At 45.0% G+C, this 20,426-nt stretch overlaps 1 protein-coding gene across 2 annotated transcripts; it reads right to left on the bottom strand.

Annotated features, from left to right (window-relative positions):
* Positions 1–4,582: 4,582 nt before the first annotated feature.
* Positions 4,583–20,311, bottom strand: DYNLT3 (dynein light chain Tctex-type 3). Of its 2 annotated transcripts, none has more exons than XM_048864302.2 (5): positions 20,188–20,311; positions 15,570–15,611; positions 14,792–14,915; positions 11,332–11,409; positions 4,583–9,719 (listed from the first exon to the last, which is right to left on the bottom strand). In XM_048864302.2, the coding sequence occupies exons 1-5, from the start codon at positions 20,215–20,217 to the stop codon at positions 9,643–9,645; spliced, it is 351 nt and encodes a 116-aa protein (XP_048720259.1). In that variant the 5' UTR covers positions 20,218–20,311; the 3' UTR covers positions 4,583–9,642. The 2 variants fall into 2 exon arrangements, with proteins under 2 accessions (XP_048720259.1, XP_048720265.1); XM_048864308.2 differs by lacking the exon at positions 20,188–20,311 and adding an exon at positions 19,553–19,696.
* Between the last annotated feature and the right edge of the window lie 115 nt (positions 20,312–20,426).

The raw sequence follows: 20,426 nt of genomic DNA on the forward strand, positions 1-20,426 counted from the left end.
GATGCTCCACAGACCCGCCCAAACTGTAGTGCGGCGGTTATGGTTGCCTGGAAGAAAGACGCTTAGCGGTCACATAAGTTGGGGCGTCTTCCCTTTTAGCAGTACGAGGTGAGTGTCCCCAGGACCATCAGCTAGGATTTCCCCTTCGAGTGGGTTATGTTTGGGGGGTTGTGGACCCAAATGGCACGTCCAGTCGAGCCGAACCCTCCCACTCAAGTGGTGGGTGCAAGCGCATCCACCTCCTGGACATCAGGCAACCCAATACGCTCGCAAATCAACTGTGCAATACGTTCACCTTGGGGGAGGGTTACTGCCTGTGGGCCATTGTGAACCAGCAGCACCTTAACCTCCCTGGTATAGTAAGCTCCCTTGAAGAGGGACTCCCTTAAGGGCCAGACTGCTGTGTGGGGCAATGCGCCCATAATAGCCTTGCGGGAGCCCTATGGCTAAGCCAGTACTTACAAGGTTCCGGCTATTGGGCTGGAGAGTGAGGCCCTCTTGAGGGACCCGCAGATCGAGACCAGCACTTCTCGGGGTGGCCTGAATGGGGAGGTGGGCTTGCGGGTGCAGGCGCTGCACTCGCAACACAGGGGGCTGCTCAATGACCTCCCCCTTGAATCTAGTGTACGGGGTTGAGCCGTACAGAGGGTGGTCATTGAGCGCAGCCATGGCCTGGCGGAGATTACAGCTCAACCCGGCCAGGCTGGGGGCAGCTACTACATATACTGTGACTATGTCATCTACCTCTCTGTTGAACTGGGACTCCTCTGATTCCCCTGTCAGGTGGGCCTCTACATGATGAACAGCAATGGGCCTCTGGCTACAGGCATCCCAAATGGCAGGCCACATGTCGTAACCCCAAAGGGGTTTGTCATGCACCTTCCAGCCAGCCACATTCCAGACGGCCATCCACTGTGTCATGCCTTTGTAGACTGCCCAGATATCCGTATGCAGATAAAGGGGCCCTTTGTTCTCTGTGATGGTCATGAATGCTGCCCATAGCTCAGCCCACTGGCTAGACAGGCCAGGGCTGGTTTCGAACAGTATTTTCTCAAGGCAGGGATTATATGCGGCCGCTCACCACCATCATTCTGCCCCCCTGTACAAGGCCGATCTATCAGTAAACCACGCAAGCTCTCATTGTTGTTTGGTTAAGGAGGCATGGGGAGGGGCCTCCGTAGAGGGGGGTTGAGGCACTTCAACCGGGGGGCATAAGTGTGCTGGCCCCCGGAGGGCAGTTCCTTGAAGGTGACAGCACCCAAAAGCTGCGCGTGCGCATCGGTAATGCTTGCCTGGGTCATCTGCATACGCAGCTGCAGGTAGTGTTTCCACTTTCATAGGGTCTGAGTCTGGGCTACCCCAGTCCGTGTGAGCAGGCTTTCGTCCCGGACCCAACCCATAATCGGAAGTGGGGTACACACTTTTACAGGCTCTGCACCTGTTATGGGCTCAGTTTGCTGCAGGGCCTACATTACTGCAAGCAGCTGCTGTTCAAGGGGTGTATAACGCTCAGCCAAGCCTCGCAGGGATCGCGACCAATACCCTATGGGCTCCTTTCAAGATGAACCTTGCTGCCACAGCCCCCATGAGGCCACGTGGTCAACCATCGTTACCTCGAGTTCGAAGGGGGTGCCTCATCTGCCTGGGCTCAGCACTGCGTGTTGGCTGAGCGCCTCTTTAGCCTGCTGGATTGCGGCATGCTGCTTGGCTCCCCAACTAAACGTGGCTTTCTTCCAGACTATTGCTTGTATGGGCTGCAAGATGTACCCTAGATGGGAAATAAATGTGCGCCAATACCCAAGGAGGCCCAGGAAAGTTTGGACTTGGCTTACGCTAGTGGGGTCTGGGAAGTGGGTAATTGTTTCGATGGCTTTTTGTGGGATCTTACGTTGAGGTCCCGACCAAAGTATTCCCAAGAAGATCACCTCCTGGCTGGGCCTCTGGATTTTACTAGGGTTGACAGCCCATCCCCTGGCTGCCAGAGCCTGCAACACATTGTTCTTGGCCTCGGAGAGTGCCGCCTCATGGGGCCCACTCAGCAGGACATCGTCAATGTAGTGCTCTAGTACCACTCCCTCTGGAAGAGTCACCTGCTCCAGGTCTCGACTAACCAACTGGTAGCAGATGGTAGGGCTATGCTTGTAGCCCTGAGACAGCACAGTGAATGTGTACTGCTGATCCTCCCATGTAAAGGCAAATTGATTCTGGCTCTGTGGGGCAATGGCAATGGAGAGGAAGGCATTTGCCAAGTCCACCACGACATGCCACTGCCCTACCCGCATCGCAAGGCGCTCCATGATGGAGACCATGTCGGGAACTGCCACTGTCAGGCTTGGGGTGACCCTATTCAGGTTGCGATAGTCTACTGTCATGCACCAGGTTCTGTCCTTTTTATGGATTGGCCAAATTGGGCTGTTAAATGTGCTCATGGCAGGGCGAATGATGTCCGCCTGGAGCAGACCTTTAACAGTAGCAGTTATTTCCTTGTGCCCACCAGGTATCCGTTACTGTTTGGTATTGACCACTGTGGTGGGGGTTGGAAGCACCATGGGGTCCCACCGCGGATACCCCCGCAGCATGGTTACAACCGCTCGGACATACAGCAGGCGCCCAAAGGAAAAGGATCTCCATTGGGTATCTATGGTCTGCCCTCGGAGGAGGTCTATACCCAATATATATTCATGAATGGGGGCGATTAAAACAGTGATTCGTATGGGGGGGGGCCTTCCCGATGGCCAGCTGTAACTGCATCAGCGTGGCCCGAACGTCCACCCCTCCGAGGCCACTCACCATTACCGACTGGCCCCGACGTTACTGACTGCCATGCAATACAGTCACCTCTGCTCCTGTGTCCACAAGGGCCATTACTCGTCGTCCCCCGCTAGGCCAGTAGATCTCTACTGGGACCTAAGGGCGGTGGTCCCCCACTACATAGCGCCTTACCTCTAGGGCGGGGGGTGAGGGGGACCCACCACCCTGTCAATACTGGGCGGGCAGCTTCCATTCAATATAGTCTTCCGGCAGGGCAGATGGTTGGGGCTGCTGCAGGGTGCCATCTACCTTGTTTTGGGGCCCCCCCCTGTAGTCGGGGCCCCTACCCTCTCCTTGGTACACTGTTCCGGGTTAAGCTGCAACCACCATTTTAACAGCTCAGCATTGGTTTTCCCAGCCACTTCCCCCAGGGGAATCCCTGCTTTCAGTAGGTCTTTAAACATAGTATTACGGCTAACCCCCTCCTTTTGCTTCACATTCACCTGCCGCAGCTTTGTGGTTTTCGTCATACTGTCAATTTCCGTTAATTGCATCATGAGCTGCACCGCATCCCCCACCAACCCTACGGCCCCCCCAACCATCGACAGGATCATCGCCTTGAGGTTGGGGGGGGCATTCCGCAGAAGCCAGGTGTGGATGGTACGGGTCAGCTCCACAACATCAGGCCCTTGGAAGTGCTCAGCAAAGATGCCGGTGAGCATGCCCAGCTGCGGAGCTGGCTACCCCCTCTGGGATGGAGGCCCAGTGTTCCAACCCATCATCCATGTCTGCAGGCAAGCTCCAGATGGTTTTGACAGCCATGGTTAACCATGCCATGTGAGAGGGATACAGATAATTCGCCTCCGAGTTGGCCCCTATCTTGAGACTCCTATGAAGGAGGGGGTCTGTGGTGAGCGAGCCCATCCTGCCTAGCTCAGCGGGGGTAAGGGTAATCGCATCCGTTCCATCGTCCCACAACCGTAGCAGCCAGGCCAGCAGCGATTGCTTGGGATGCTGCTTGAAATGCTGCACGAAATCCTGTATCTCGGAGGATTTATATTCCCGGATAAAATCCCTTCCTACCATTTGATTGTTCTCCCCATGCGGTTCCTTGTATCATGTCTCGACAACGGGTCGCAGTTGTGGGTACAGTCCCGCCTTCCCGGCATCCCCCTCCCCAGGGGACTCGTCCTTGCTTGTCTCCCAAATGTCCCCATCCCAGGTCTCTGGATCCCAGTCGCTTTTGCGTACCAGTATGCGTGCGGCAAGGGGACGCACGTCTTGCCGTCCTCCCTTTCGCCGCCAGCGGTTCGCAATGCGAGCCGCCATAACCGCGCAGCGGTGCTCTAACCTATCAGCCCGTTTGGCCGTACTAGTAATGACTTCTTGGGTTAGTGAACAGGCCTCATTTGCTTGCTGCAAATCAGCCTCTAATCTTCCCATCCTCTGGCGCTGAATCAGCAGTGCCTTGTCCACTGCGTGGAGCACGGTCAGGAAGACCCATCCCAGGTCTCCTGCCGCTTTTCGCTCTGCGGGTCCTACTTTGTCCAGCCGGAGCTTGGATATCAGTTCCTCCAGCCTGACTGGGGTAACCCCAGCTCCTGCTCTCGCTGCGGCCATGCGGCAGGGGCAACCAACCCCACCAGCTTGCGTGCCACCAGTGCCCACCGTCCTGTGGAGAGCCACCAGGGGATGTAGCTCTCTACCTCCCCCTTATCCTTCCTTCCCCAAAGAGGCATCCCTCTGCTGGTATCCTGTTTGTGAAATCAATTGTGCCCGCCAGAGCTGGGGGGGGGGAGATACCAGCGAAAGGAGGACACTCAGGCCTAAGAATAGTAAACTATGCTTTATTGAAGGAAGGAAGAACTAACGCTCCAATCTGCACGGGGAGCCCCTAGGTCACACGGAGGAGCTGCAGGGGACTCTGGCCGTTCGGGACAGCTGACCAGGCAGGACTCTGCCGGAGGGGAGTCCTCTGCAGCGCTATATTCTCCGCGCTTATCTCGGGGTTACATGGGGTCAACAGCTGGTTACATTCTTATATATATAATTTATGCTTATTACATAAACTGACTCGTTTACAGACAAAAATATGCTGAGCTATACTACAATGTCTTTTGGCAGGGTCTGTCAGACAAAGTTCATTGAAACTGCCTGCATCCTCCGTTTACATCCAGTCACATACTCAATGCACCACTTAGCTCCTCGCCAATCTTCCGCAACCTTGCTCCTACAAACCAGTTGATCTGTTTCACCAGCTTCCACTGAGGTTAGAGTTTTTTAATTGTTTTGACTCATTTGTTTGTCTGGGGGATAGGATGTTGCACCAAGAGGTCAAGTAGCTATGGATTCTAAGCTACCCTAATGCTCTATGGTTAAAAGATCATCTCAAATGGACTGCGGCTGTCTGAATTCTTATTATTATTCCTGCCTCCTCACACGTGCATGCATCTTAATGGTCCTTTGCCAAGAGCAGCAGGTTTGTGGCTTGCTTCATAGCTTATGCTAATACCCTGCCTGTTGATCAGTTAGCTTTCAGGGTTCACTGTGAATTTTTAAACTATTTTATGTCACACTGAAGTAGCCATGAAATTTCCTAAATACAAGTTCAAAAGGCATTGGAAACTGAAATGCAGCTTTCAAGCAGATTCAAAAGTAGCTGCCATGGACAAGTACGGGAGACTTGCTACCAGGCTTTTGGATGATCCTAGGAAGAGATGACCAGAATCCAGAGGGCTGCTTTCCCCACTCCACTATGGAACCAGGATGAGCCCTCCACCAGCCTCCAGTGCACCTCACCCCATAGAAGTCTAGGGAGTGATGACCCACAAGCCTAGTCCCCCAGAACCATCACGGGTAAGTGGTCTGTCTTGCTAGGCCACTTCTTCTCCTGTCTAGATGGAGGGATCCAGTGGTGATAGGCATGTTGGGGTACTACACGCTCACTGAATGGATGGAAGTGTCTTGTGCTCCCAGAATATAACATGAGTGTAAGCTCACTGTGACTGTGTGTGATGGTAGGAAGTGAAACTGACTACACAAAGCAATGTCAAATGCTAGCTGTAAATAAATGCCTGAAGTTTTTTGTTTTTTTTGTCTAAACTTTCCTTTTGGGTTAGGCCTCTCAGGCAGTTAAAAATAAACGAACAAAACAAAAAGCTTGGCCTCTTCCCCACAGAACTAATGTGATCTAAATATAAACCAGGGATGATATAGAGGGGAGTGGGCGGAAGGATAGGAGGAAACTGGTTACAGTAACAGGCTTATGGTGGTTGTGGTTAGTAACGCATCCTCTTATTATTTATAATGTAATGTAAGTAGAAGGAAATAAATGTAAGTAGAAGGAAATAAAAATTAAAACTGTGTGCATTACTAAGCACAGCAACTGTTTAAGCCTATTACTTCTCCCTCCTCCCCACTTTATCATTACTTTTTTATAGATAGTTCACGTAAGCTCTTTGGGACAGGAGATATAGGGATTTGGTTTTTTTAAATGTCTATTTAGCCTAGTTTTGTTGCCCTCTTACACTATATGTATAAACCTACAGATAGGTTAAGATAAGATAAAGGTTAAGAGTCATGTAGGATTCAAAAAAGGACAATTACTTTAAAACTTTGATTTTTTTTTTTTTTTTACAGTGTATATAAACCTTTGTGCTTCAGGGCATAAAGCTAAGGGCTTGTCTACACAGAACTGTAATGGGAACTATAGGCGAGTGATTTCTAAAGTGTATGAATATAATGCACATTAATTGGTCTTTGTAGACCCTGCTGGTGCATGCTAAAGGTTCCCTCATGTGGTTTATACAGTATGATTTCATACAGTACTATGGTAAAGAGCCTGAGGGAACCTTTAGCGTGCACCAGCAGGGTCTACATGGACCAACTGATGTGCAATACACATCAGTATCTTTTACAAATCACACCCTGGTAATTTGCATTACTCCACTGTGCAGACAAGCCCTAACTGATCAAGAGTAATAAAAACTTTTTGTGGGCATGTTATTTCAGAATTTTCTATCACAGGATTTTTTTGCACCTGGCTCAGAAGCATCTGATACTGGCCAATGTGAAAAAAATGGATTTGAGAAATGTCTTCTAATAGGTCAAAAATTAAACAACGTAGAATAAAGTGCTCTGGTCCTGAAGTTTCTGTAATGAACGTAATTTTTTGATCCAATAAAGGTTATCTTGTAAAATAGTATGGAAGGCAGTAAGAGGATGAATGTAATGTTGGGGAGGGATATGAGAAATCGGCACTACTCCCTGAATTTTGGGACACTTGCCAGGACAGATCCATAGTTTCCAAAATATCTCTGCACCTGTAATAACATGCTTTATTTATAAAACAATACAAGATGGAGGAAGAAGTATAGTAGTAAGCTGCTATCTATGATGATCTGATCCTACCAAAGGTAAATGCAGCCAAGGCAAACCATCTTTATTTTTGGTAGAAACAAAATGAAGTAACTTTACAACAATCAATATTTTAAAATTGTTTAGTGAGCTTTTCCATAGTGGAACTCCACCAAACCTAGTTACACCGAATAAGATAACACTTCGTATCTTTGCTGTATTTGAAGATAAAAAGACTAACAAAGTTAATGGCTATTAGGAATATTATTCCAGTCATGGCAGCTACAGCTTATAACATTAATGGGATAGAAGCTATCCCAATGTTTTTACCCATCCACATCTTGCCCTAAACCAAATAATCTTTCTTAATTTACTTTATTATATATCTGAAATTCAGTGCACCATGCAAATGTTTTCATACTATACCTGCCTCCTAGACAAATGCAATATTCTAGCGCTTAACTCTATTTGTGCTCATATAAAGGCTGAATTCTATTTTATTTATGCCTGCCAAGCATTGGATTTTGAATTAGCATTGTGTATTCTAGATGTATGTAGGTTCTAACTTTTGGAGCCTTGTAGCAATTTCCAATACAGTTTGAAGAACCAGGGTTGTTATAACTTTTTTTTTTTTTTTTTTAGGACGTATTTGCCATTTGACCAAATCAGAGTGACTGTGAAAAATAATTAAAAATAAATAAATCAGAATTGCATAAAATTGAAGCAGTGCTTTCAAAGTCCATGTTAAAATGCAAAGCAGATTTACCGCAACTATTAGATAGTTACTGAATATCTTTAGAATAGGTAGTAAATAAGAAAAAAATCTTTAAGTGTTGTTTGAGATATGCCAGAACTTAAAATGGCTGCCACTCAGTGGCAGTAACAACTTAGATCTTTTTATAATCAGTACAAATACTTGAAAATTTACATAATTTATGCATTGACTAAAATATAGGCCCCAATCCTGCAATTGCTTACATTCGCAAATAATTTTACGAATCCTGTGAATGTCTCATGTAAGTCAATAGGATTGCTCAGATCAGTGAACTGAGCATGTGTGTGAATGTCTGCAAGATGGAGGCCTTAGCTATGTCACTAATTTTTAACTATTTTATACTTATTACTCCATAGTTATTACACAATTTTAGACTTGGAGTATAGGCAATACTTTATAAATATAATATAAGGATATGTTCTGTATCATGTATTTGTGCTTAGAGAGAATAAGGCTCTTTTAAAAACGTGGGCATCTCGTACCTACACAAACTCATTTATTTAGCTCTACAGGATTGACTACTCAAAGTTATTTAAAGCAAGGCCCAACTCTAATTCTACTGAGGTCAACGGGTGTAGAATTGGGTCCTTTGTTAGGAAAGACACCTACTTAAACTGGATCAGGAATGTGCAAGGTGCTCACGTCATGAATTTTCCTACATTCTTCTAGTCACTGAACCAATCATGTTAGGTCAGATTAAACTAGTTTTATAATTTGGTGAATTCTTCTTAAGCAATATGCATTGAGTGCTAATATGAACAATGCACCCAATCATGTTTCCACTTAATTCAATGACAATGTTCCAAATGGTATTTGAAAAAAGATCATACCCTTTAAAAGAACAAGAGTCCACTGAAGAAATAAATGCTTTGGCATGATGAAGTCATTTTGTTCCCCAAGCAGAAAAGCATAAATGTATAAGTTGTTTGGGCTTTTTACGCTTGATCAAGTAACTGTGGTGTTCATACAGCATCCATGCATAATATAGAAATCGCCTTGTTTAATCAGATATGAGGCACTCATACTTATCATTCAACACAAGGAATGTTGTAAATGTAATAAATTCCTAGTATGTTCCCAACTGCATTTTAATCTGGCTGTTTCTTAATACTTGTATCCTTTCATCTCCCTTCTGCTGATTAGATTACTCCATCTCTCTGTGAGTAAAGTGTCAGTTTGCCTACGGCTACACTGCAGGTGAAGGCGTTATTGTAGTGTGGGAAGGCATGCCTGTGTTGTTTTTTTTAATCTAGCTAGTACGGATAACAATAGTGTAGACATGGTGGCACAGGTTTCTGTATTGGCTAGCAACCTGAGCACATACCCGGGCTCACTCATGGGTTTGTATTTAGGCAGCTAGCCAGTGCAGTCACATCTATACTATTGTGCTGCCTAGATTAAGGCAAGCATGGGTATGCCTACCTGTGCTAGTCACACCTTCACTTGAATTACAGATGTAATCTTTTGACCCAAATATCCATATTTTCATTTGATCTCTAATATCATGGCATCTCCAGTTTAACATATCATCAATCTGGAATATTTAAATTGCTAAAATTTGCTAAAGAAAAGCCAGCTGTCACAAGTTAAATTGAAAGAATTTGCTCAGAATGTACACTTTGTGTAGTGGACTTCACAGCATGTTCATACCTTTTTCTTTAGTGCACAAACAGTATTATATAATGGCAATATGCTTTGAGATTTTGATACTTTCTGATCTTAAAGGCTTTGGTGTAACTTAATATTTGTACTCCAGTCAGCTACAGGACAACAGCAATGGCAAAAACATTGACAATGCAGTTCATAGTCCGGTTTTCCCATCTCACTGTGCAGGTACCTAAAAGATAATTTAAAAAGATCAGAAAATAAACTTGCTCCCCATACCATCTCTGTTAAATTCCATTACATTTCACTGCAAAAGACCAGAAATTTAGAATAAAAAAACCTCTCACTCATTTCTCAGAGGAAATGTAATAGGAATTTGTAATCCTCTCCATAAAGATGAATTTACTCTTACCTTTTTCTCTTTGGATTACAGAAACTAATACCATCAAAACTGCATCAAACTTACACACACTACTATTTACTAATAAACTTAGTTTTAAATAGGATAAAAACTCCAATATAATATAACAAATTAAGTTCTCTCTATAAACCTGGAGAAAAAATAGCTTTTCCTTCAACTTTTGATTCTGCAGCTAAAGAGACGAGAAATGTAAATAGTTATGGGGTGTAAGAGTGGAGTGATAAGCTCTGATTAATGACTTCCTCCTGTCCTCATGAACTAATAATTTTCCTGATGTCAGAGAATCATTTCTTGTTCTTCCTTATCAGTCAACATATAGCGTTTGATAGTTACTTAAGCTCATAGCTTACCTGGCACAGTCACAGGGAGAGAAGATTGGTTCAGAATGAGTTTTTAAAAACATTGATTTAAGAAAGTCCTTGGCACCCTGCCAACAAGGAATTCCCCCTACCTCCATGTTCAGCCAATGAATCAATACTTTCAAATCCTTTTAGGCTCTTTTGTATGTAAAAGAATCTTCCATGGCAAAATAAGAATAGACTCATACTACACTTATGACATTAAGAACATAGATAAGAATATGTGGTTTTATTTACATGGACATAATGGGAAATCAGCAAAAGAAGCTGCTGCTCTGACATTTCTAAAGCCACCAATATATACATACCCCAATACAAACTCTGACCTGAATGTACTTATTTATTAGAACCTATTTTCTAAATAATGACTCAACTCAGTCTTGTGTTTTAAATGCAGCCTTTTAACCTTTTTTTACAACAGAATCCTGGTGCCTCATTTTAAGTCCTTTCTACAGTACTTGAAGAAACTGTCTTGGCAGGCTTGAAAGCATTCTAATAATCTTACCACACCACATTGTGAACTGAAATGGGGGCACTTGGAAATAATGCAGAAGTTAATAAAATAAAGGAACATGCAACTGACTGCAAGAAAGAAATAAAAGCTATAATAACATTAGTCAAAGTATTTCTGCTTTAGCTTAAAAAAAAAAAGCCAATTCTTTATTCGTGCCAGCTTCTCTTAGAGTAGGGCAGTCCACTTATAATAAGTAGGCAGACATTCAGGATTGCAAATTTACATTTAGAGCACACACTACTAATTAAATCAGTGTCCCTACAATTGAAGATCTTCTATGGGGACTAATTTGCACAATCTTTCTTTCATACTGAAGATAGCTCCACTGGTATTGCTAATTTTGTCATACCCCAGTGTTCTCCATCCATCTATTATTCATTCAATCTGGGGTGTATCTGTTGAAAATGCATACAAGGCTTCCAGTTCTGGATTTGGTGGCTTTTTGTAATCAACCCTTCAAACTGCTAAAAATACTATTTGTAACACAGCTGAGCAACAGGTAGCACATTCACTGTCTTATTTGACTTGAATCTGAATGAGGGAAACTTACCATCAGTTGTGGTGTCCCAAAAGCACGAGCTTGCTGTGTGGAGACCAGCTCCACTCTTCTGCATTACTGCACAGGTTACTGAAGGACAGAGTAATAAAATCAGTTTTTTTCATTAATAAAACAAGACTGATGAATCTGCAGACCACGTGAAACTACCATCATGAAACATATACTGTAATTGGAAGCCTCAAAACACAGCCAAGACACATTCATTTAGTAACAACACAAGAATGGCAGCCTCTTCCCTTTATGTATTTGTTATATCACACTGTTGTATACAAGCTCTCATTTTACTGTCCTGCAAGCCTTCAGTTACCTTCTAACTAGGTCTCAAAACCAGGAAAGCTATTATGCAACACTCCTTTAAAAATCTTAATTCTAAGATTTTTAATATGAAGTCTACTGCAAGTGTCTAAATACTGATCTCTCATTTTTGGAGTAATTGTTTAGATATCTTCTAGGCTAGGCAGTAGCACAGATAGTGGCAGTGAAGACATGGCTGAGTACATAGCCACTGATTTCAGGTTCAGCCATGCCGCTGCTACCGTGGCTACACTGCTATTTATACTCATGCTAGCTCTCAGAGAGCTAGCATGAGTATGTATACACAAGCAGAGGAATCACACCCCTAGCTCATAGTGTAGACATAACCCTAGTGGTATGTAAATAACTCCTTTCCCAGAAAGCTCATTCGTATGACTAAATTCCCTTATTATCTTTTAAAATATTTAGAATTAATTTGCACTTGAAGGCACAGCCATTCACCAAGTTGGTGTGAAGGCACAATGTCCCACTGCGAGCTGCAGGAGGAATTGTGCCTGACACAGATGGTGCTTTTTGGAACTCCTCTGAGCAGAAGCAGCATGTAGTCTTACACCATCTTTTAAGTGGGTGCAGCATCTAGCATGGTCCAGCTGCCTTTGAAGAAGCAAGTGCCAGCAGCAGCACGAGCTGGAAGGAGTCCTTGCACCCCCTCCAGACTCCAGCGAGAAACTGTTGAATTGGAATTCATTTGCAAATTGGATACAATTAACTTAGGCTTGAATAGAGACTGGGAGTGGCTAAGTCATTATGCAAGGTAACCTATTTCCCCTTGTTTTTTCCTACTCCCCCCCAGAAGTTCTTGTTAAACCCTGGATTTGTGCTGGAAATGGCCCACCTTGATTATCATACACATTGTAAGAAGAAAAGGAGTACTTGTGGCACCTTAGAGACTAACCAATTTATTTGAGCATGAGCTTTCGTGAGCCACAGCTCACTTCATCAGATGTGTACCGTGGAAACTGCAGCAGACTTTATATACACACAGAGAATATGAAACAATACCTCCTCCCACCCCACTGTCCTGCTGGTAATAGCTTATCTAAAGTGATCAACAGGTGGGCCATTTCCAGCACAAATCCAGGTTTTCTCACCCTCCACCCCCCCACACAAATTCACTCTCCTGCTGGTGCTAGCCCATCCAAAGTGACAACTCTTTACATAATCAAGTCGGGCTATTTCCTGCATAGATCCAGGTTTTCTCACTTCCCCCCCACCCCCAAACACACACAAACTCACTCTCCTGCTGGTAATAGCTCATCTAAACTGACCACTCTCCAAGTTTAAATTCAAGTTAAACCAGAATATCGGGGGGGGGGGGGTAGGAAAAAACAAGAGGAAACCGCATTTGCTCCAACCCCTCAGACAGAGACAAACACCTACAAGATCTCTGTCAAGCTTTCTTACAACTACAATACCCACCTGCAGAAGTAAAGAAACAGATTGATAGAGCCAGAAGAGTTCCCAGAAGTTACCTACTACAGGACAGGCCTAACAAAGAAAATAACAGAACGCCACTAGCGGTCACCTTCAGCCCCCAACTAAAACCCCTCCAACGCATTATTAAGGATCTACAACCTATCCTAAAGGATGACCCAACACTCTCACAAGTCTTGGGAGACAGGCCAGTCCTTGCCTACAGACAGCCCCGCAACCTGAAGCAAATACTCACCAACAACCACATACCACACAACAGAACCACTAACCCAGGAACTTATCCTTGCAACAAAGCCCGTTGCCAATTGTGCCCACATATCTATTCAGGGGACACCATCACAGGGCCTAATAACATCAGCCACACTATCAGAGGCTCGTTCACCTGCACATCCACCAATGTGATATATGCCATCATGTGCCAGCAATGCCCCTCTGCCATGTACATTGGTCAAACTGGACAGTCTCTACGTAAAAGAATAAATGGACACAAATCAGATGTCAAGAATTATAACATTCATAAACCAGTCGGAGAACACTTCAATCTCTCTGGTCACGCAATCACAGACATGAAGGTCGCTATCTTAAAACAAAAAAACTTCAAATCCAGACTCCAGCGAGAAACTGCTGAATTGGAATTCATTTGCAAATTGGATACTATTAATTTAGGCTTAAATAGAGACTGGGAGTGGCTAAGTCATTATGCAAGGTAGCCTGTTTCCTCTTGTTTTTTCCTACCCCCCCCCCGATATTCTGGTTTAACTTGAATTTAAACTTGGAGAGTGGTCAGTTTAGATGAGCTATTACCAGCAGGAGAGTGAGTTTGTGTGTGTTTGGGGGTGGGGGGGAAGTGAGAAAACCTGGATCTATGCAGGAAATAGCCCGACTTGATTATGTAAAGAGTTGTCACTTTGGATGGGCTAGCACCAGCAGGAGAGTGAATTTGTGTGGGGGGGTGGAGGGTGAGAAAACCTGGATTTGTGCTGGAAATGGCCCACCTGCTGATCACTTTAGATAAGCTATTACCATCAGGACAGTGGGGTGGGAGGAGGTATTGTTTCATATTCTCTGTGTGTATATAAAGTCTCCTGCAGTTTCCACGGTACACATCTGATGAAGTGAGCTGTGGCTCACGAAAGCTCATGCTCAAATAAATTGGTTAGTCTCTAAGGTGCCACAAGTACTCCTTTTCTTTTTGCGAATACAGACTAACACGGCTGTTCCTCTGAAACCATACACACTGTAAGGAGAGTGATCGCTTTAGATAAGCTATTACCAGCAGGAGAGTGGGGTGGGAGGAGGTATTTTTTCATGCTTTGTGTGTATATAAAAAGATCTTCTACACTTTCCACAGTATGCATCTGATGAAGTGAGCTGTAGCTCACGAAAGCTTATGCTCAAATAAATTGGTTAATCTTTAAGGTGCCAAAAGTCCTCCTTTTCTTTTTGTGAATACAGACTAACACAGCTGTTACTCTGAAACCTGTCATAAATGTCTAAGTGATTAAGCACAAACACAATGAAATAATACAGACATTTTCTCAGTTCCTAATCACAAGGCGGAGGGGAAGGGGGGTTACAGTACAGGAGAAAACTAAGAGGGTATGTTTTTAAACTTCAAAGTACCCCCTAGCTTGAAAACAAATTCTTCCCAGCAATTACTTATCTGAATTGTATAAGGGAAAGTATGGATACTGGTACTTACCAATGTATTTGTATGTTTTTCCTAGTTTTACCAGATGTGTTAAAGATTGCTCCACTATAGTTGCAGTCCACTGATTGACTTTGTTGTGATTGTAATCTACCTTGCCCAAAATCCCTTCTATGCACTAAAAATAGAGAAAAATCAATTGCACTAGTAATACATCAATATGAAATGTCTCAAAACAAACCATGTTTAATAGAGTAACTCCAAATATTTACTAAACAATTCCAGAACACTTGCAGGGCAACTGAGTATCTTAGAATAACCATTTGAAATCAATTTAGCTCACTGCATATCAGTTGCTGAATTGGGAAATAAAATATAACTCAGAATCCATAGATGCTGAGAGATTTACTATATATTCGTCTGTCTAGCTCAAAGGTACAATTGATGTGGTAAAGTGAAGCTGTCAGCAGAAATGTATTGCAGAAAAAGACTTAAATAGTTAAGACTGCAACATGACTTCTGTTTAAAAGTCAAGCTTTCTTAAAAATCGACATGCTTAGTTCGATTCTTTTGAAAGCTGGTGTGCACTATTCAGTTGCTGGTTGCCATGGTGTTACATTTAACAAATTCTATTACAGACTATTCATCATAGCCTACTTTCCCTTGTATAAAAAGGCACTAAAATCTGTCTTCAAAACTAATTCCAAAATTATATTTAATAAATAAATATGCATGTATGCTAAAAGTGTGAAAGTATCACTGAAAGTGACCTGCAGCTTTTTCTAGATATTGTATTTCATTCAAGTCACTAAAATTGTTAAACATAGCTTACCTCCTTAACGATGTTGTGGGCTTCCTCAGCATTGAAGGTCATCTATAATTTAAAAAGTTAAAAGTATAATCAGTTACTTATAGCATTTCATATTATTCTGGGGAGAAAATAAATACTTGGATCTAGTTTTTCTTACCCCAACTAGAAAAGGCATAGGACAAGCACCACACCCAGGTAAACTGTATTTTAAACCCAAATTAGATCAAAAGTAGTTTTAAAAATACCTCCACATTCTCCAACACAACACAGCTGCCATTTGGCATTAATCCCTGTCCTACAACCCCCTCAAAAAGAAGTTTTAAAAGATGAGGCCTGGATACCAGGGTCCAAGCTCATTTTTCCCTATCCTAAAAGATTCTTAGCCATGCCAAGAGGCATGGTATTACATATCATGAATATCCACCAGAACAAAAGACTGAACTGAACTCCCTTCATAGGGATCCCAAGCCCGCTCCCACTGAAATGAGGATTCCTACTGACAAATTTTAACAGAAAACCATAAAACAGGGGATTGCAATCCTAGTACTAAAACTGCTGACTGTTTTATAGGTACTAGAATGCCAAGTCACTTATTCAGAATTTTTTTTTTTTCCATTTAAATCATCAGTCTTCTCTGCATTTGTCTCCTGGTTTTCCCTTCTCATCTTTGTTGTTTTTCTTCTCTGTTGCCTTCCCTCCATTAGTTTATTCCACATGTTACTTTCTCCCTCCACTCCCCCACATGCTTTACCTAATATATATCACTTTGGTGTTGGGTGCCGTCTTTACAGACAGAAAGATGCATAGTAGTCTACCCAGTGAGAAAGTACTAATTCTCATAATTTTCACTTTGTTCTAGTGGTTCCTAGAAGTGGAGAGGTGCGGTTGAATAGACTAAATCTGGTTAGTTTAATTCTTCTACTCTGGCTGGGGAACAACATGGCAAAATGAAATAAATAAGGTCTTGTCATTCACTTTACTGTTCTTAGAGTGAGCCCAGAAGTTTTTTTGCATTTCTTGTCAAAGAACTCTGTGATTTGTGCTTTGGGGCACCCCCACGAACATGATACAGTTCTGTGGTGACCTAGAATCCTCTTTTCGACGTCTCCGACTCAAGGGATATTTCCAACACACCTCTGAACAACATACTAATCCACAGAGACCTCCCTACCAACACTACAAAAAGAAGGATTCTAGGTGGACTCCTCCTGAAGGTCAAGACAGCAGACTGGACTTCTACATAGAGTGCTTCCGCCGACGTGCATGGGCTGAAATTCTGGAAAAGCAGCATCACTTGCCCCACAATCTCAGCCGTGCAGAACACAATGCCATCCACAGCCTCAGAAACAACTCTGACATCATAATCAAAAAGACTGACAAAGAAGGTTGTCATCATGAATAGGTCGGAATATGAACAAGAGGCTGCTCGGCAGCTCTCCAACACCACTTTCTACAAGCCATTACCCTCTGATCCCACTGAGAGTTACCAAAAGAAACTACAGCATTTGCTCAAGAAACTCCCTGAAAAAGCACAAGATCAAATCTGCACAGACACACCCCTGGAACCCTGACCTGGGATATTCTATCTACTACCCAAGATCCATAAACCTGGAAATCCTGGGCGCCCCATCATCTCAGGCATTGGCACCCTGACAGCAGGATTGTCTGGCTATGTAGACTCCCTCCTCAGGCCCTACGCTAACAGCACTCCCAGCTACCTTTGAGACACCACTGACTTCCTGAGGAAACTACAATCCATCGGTGATCTTCCTGATAACACCATCCTGGCCACTATGGATGTAGAAACCCTTTACACCAACATTCCACACAAATATGGACTACAAGCCGTCAAGAACACTATCCCCGATAATGTCACGGCTAACCTGGTGGCTGAACTTTGTGACTTTGTCCTTATCCATAACTATTCACATTTGGGGAGAATGTATACCTTCAAATCAGCGGCACTGCTATGGGTACCTGCATGGCCCCACAGTATGCCAACATTTTTATGGCTGACTTAGAACAACGCTTCCTCAGCTCTCGTCCCCTAACGCCCCTACTCTACTTGCGCTATATTGATGACATCTTCATCATCTGGACCCATGGAAAAGGAGCCCTTGAGGAATTCCACCATGATTTCAACAATTTCCATCCCACCATCAACCTCAGCATGGTCCAGTCCACACAAGAGATCCACTTCCTGGACACTACAGTGCTAATAAACGATGGTCACATAAACACCACCCTATACCGGAAACCTACTGACTGCTATTCCTACCTACATGCCTCCAGCTTTCACCCTGACCACACCACACAATCCATTGTCTACAGCCAAGCTCTGCGATACGACCGCATTTGCTCCAACCCCTCAGACAGAGACAAACACCTACAAGATCTCTATCAAGCATTCTTACAACTACTATACCCACCTGCGGAAGTGAAGAAACAGATTGATAGAGCCAGAAGAGTTCCCAGAAGTCACCTACTACAGGACAGGCCTAACAAAGAAAATAACAGAACGCCACTAGCCGTCACCTTCAGCCCCCAACTAAAACCCCTCCAATGCATTATTAAGGATCTACAACCTATCCTGAAGGATGACCCAACACTCTCACAAATCTTGGGAGACAGGCCAGTCCTTGCCTACAGACAGCCCCGCAACCTGAAGCAAATACTCACCAGCAACCACATACCACACAACAGAACCACTAACCCAGGAACCTATCCTTGCAACAAAGCCCGTTGCCAATTGTGCCCACATATCTATTCAGGGGACACCATCACAGGGCCTAACAACATCAGCCGCACTATCAAAGGCTCGTTCACCTGCACATCCACCAACGTGCCAGCAATGCCCCTCTGCCATGTACATTGGTCAAACTGGACAGTCTCCACGTAAAAGAATAAATGGACACAAATCAGATGTCAAGAATTATAACATTCATAAACCAGTCAGAGAACACTTCAATCTCTCTGGTCACGCGATTACAGACATGAAAGTTGCGATATTACAACAAAAAAACTTCAAAACCAGACTCCAGCAAGAGACTGTTGAATTGGAATTCATTAGCAAATTGGATACAATAACTTAGGCTTGAATAGAGACTGGGAGTGGCTAAGTCATTATGCAAGGTAACCTATTTCCCCTTGTTTTTTCCTACCCCCCCCCCCACCCCCCAGACGTTCTTGTTAAATCCTGGATTTGTGCTGGAAATGGCCCACCTTGATTATCATACACATTGTAAGGACAGTGATCACTTTAGATAAGCTTTTACCAGCAGGAGAATGGGGTGGGGGGAGAGAAAACCTTTTGTAGTGGTAAACACCCATTTTTTCATGCTTTATGTGTATAAAAAGATCTTCTACACTTTCCACAGTATGCATCGGATGAAGTGAGCTGTAGCTCACGAAAGCTTATGCTCAAATAAATTGGTTAGTCTCTAAGGTGCCACAAGTACTCCTTTTCTTTTTGCGAATACAGACTAACACGGCTGTTACTCTGACACCTTGTCATAAATAACCTTGTCTGACACCTTGTCATAAATATCAATAGATAACTAAAACTGTAGGGTTTCCAAAGGTTATTTTTGAAATATAAACATTGTGCTCTAGGAAGATTGTCCCCTTAATCCTTAAAAGGCCACATCCTGAAACTGAAGTTGCGCAGGTGAACCCCTGCTAGTGATATCAATAGGGCTTTGTGCATGGTGCAGGAGGCTGTGCAAGCAGATCCACTTGCAGGAACCAGCCCTAAATGAAATCACTCCCTCTAAAGCCATTTTGCCATTCTCAATTTCTCTGCACTCTTTGAAAGCTCAAGAATTGTGCTAAGAATATATTCTCTTTTTACACAGGAAGACAGCGAGGAAAAAAAAAAACCACGTGTGTGGATTTATTCAGCGTGAACTTTATAAACAAACTTCTACACTTGTTTGCTCACCCCACCGCCACATCCCTTCCCCACAGCGATGCTGAAGCCTTCTTGCGGATGATTTTTTTCCTACCTTCTCCCCAGCAACTGAGCTTATGTCTTCTGGTGCAGTAGTGCATCTCGCTCTGCTTCAAACCACTGCCTACTCTGTGTCAAGGGAGCTGCAAGAAGCAGCTGCTGGTACAGCTCTGGCTACCTGCAACTCCCACCCCTGCTAGACCCCAGCCTTGTCCCAGGGTGACTCTCTTCCCAGCAGCAGCCGCCCGGGGCGGGGGGAAGGGGGCTTTCTGGACCAGGGCCCTGCGGCAACGCGCAGCGCCAAGCGCAGGGGATTAAATGACTCCCCGTGGGGATGGGCTGCTGAGGGTGCTGGCTCCTTCCGTTTTCTACAGCCGCCGTTTCTTACCCGCCTTTTCGTGTCGGTCGCTGCTCCCAGCAGCACGGGCCTAGGGGAGGGCGGCTTAATACACGACCCCGGCCTGCCCCGGGCACCGGGACCGCCCGCGAGGAGGCGGCAGGCCGCGGGGAATACAACACTCGCTGCCGCCCGGCCCCCGGCCCCGGACGGACTCCGGGCTTTTGCTGGACACGGACACGAACAGGCCAGCGACCCGGGCCCGGCTCCCCTGCCCCGGGGGGGCTCCCAGCGCGGGCGGGAGCCCCCCGAGGCCGCTCGCTCAACGCCCGCCCCGCGTCCCCGGCCCCCACCTCGTCGCTGTGGGGGTGAAACTCCTCCATGGCCCGGCTCCGGCGGCGACTCCTCAGCCCGGCGCGGCTCCGCCTCCCCGGCCCCGGCCCCGGCCCGCGGGCCTCCGGCGGCAGCGACCCCTGCCGGGCGCCGCGGGGAGAGCGCCCGCTCGGCCCCCAGCCCTCCTCTCCGGAGGCTCAGCCGGGGCGGGGGCGGGAGAAAGGAGGCTGCTGAAGGTCGGACAGGCCGGCGGCGGCAG

This window comes from Caretta caretta, chromosome 1 (assembly GCF_965140235.1).
Source record: "Caretta caretta isolate rCarCar2 chromosome 1, rCarCar1.hap1, whole genome shotgun sequence".
Lineage (NCBI taxonomy): Eukaryota > Metazoa > Chordata > Testudines > Cheloniidae > Caretta > Caretta caretta.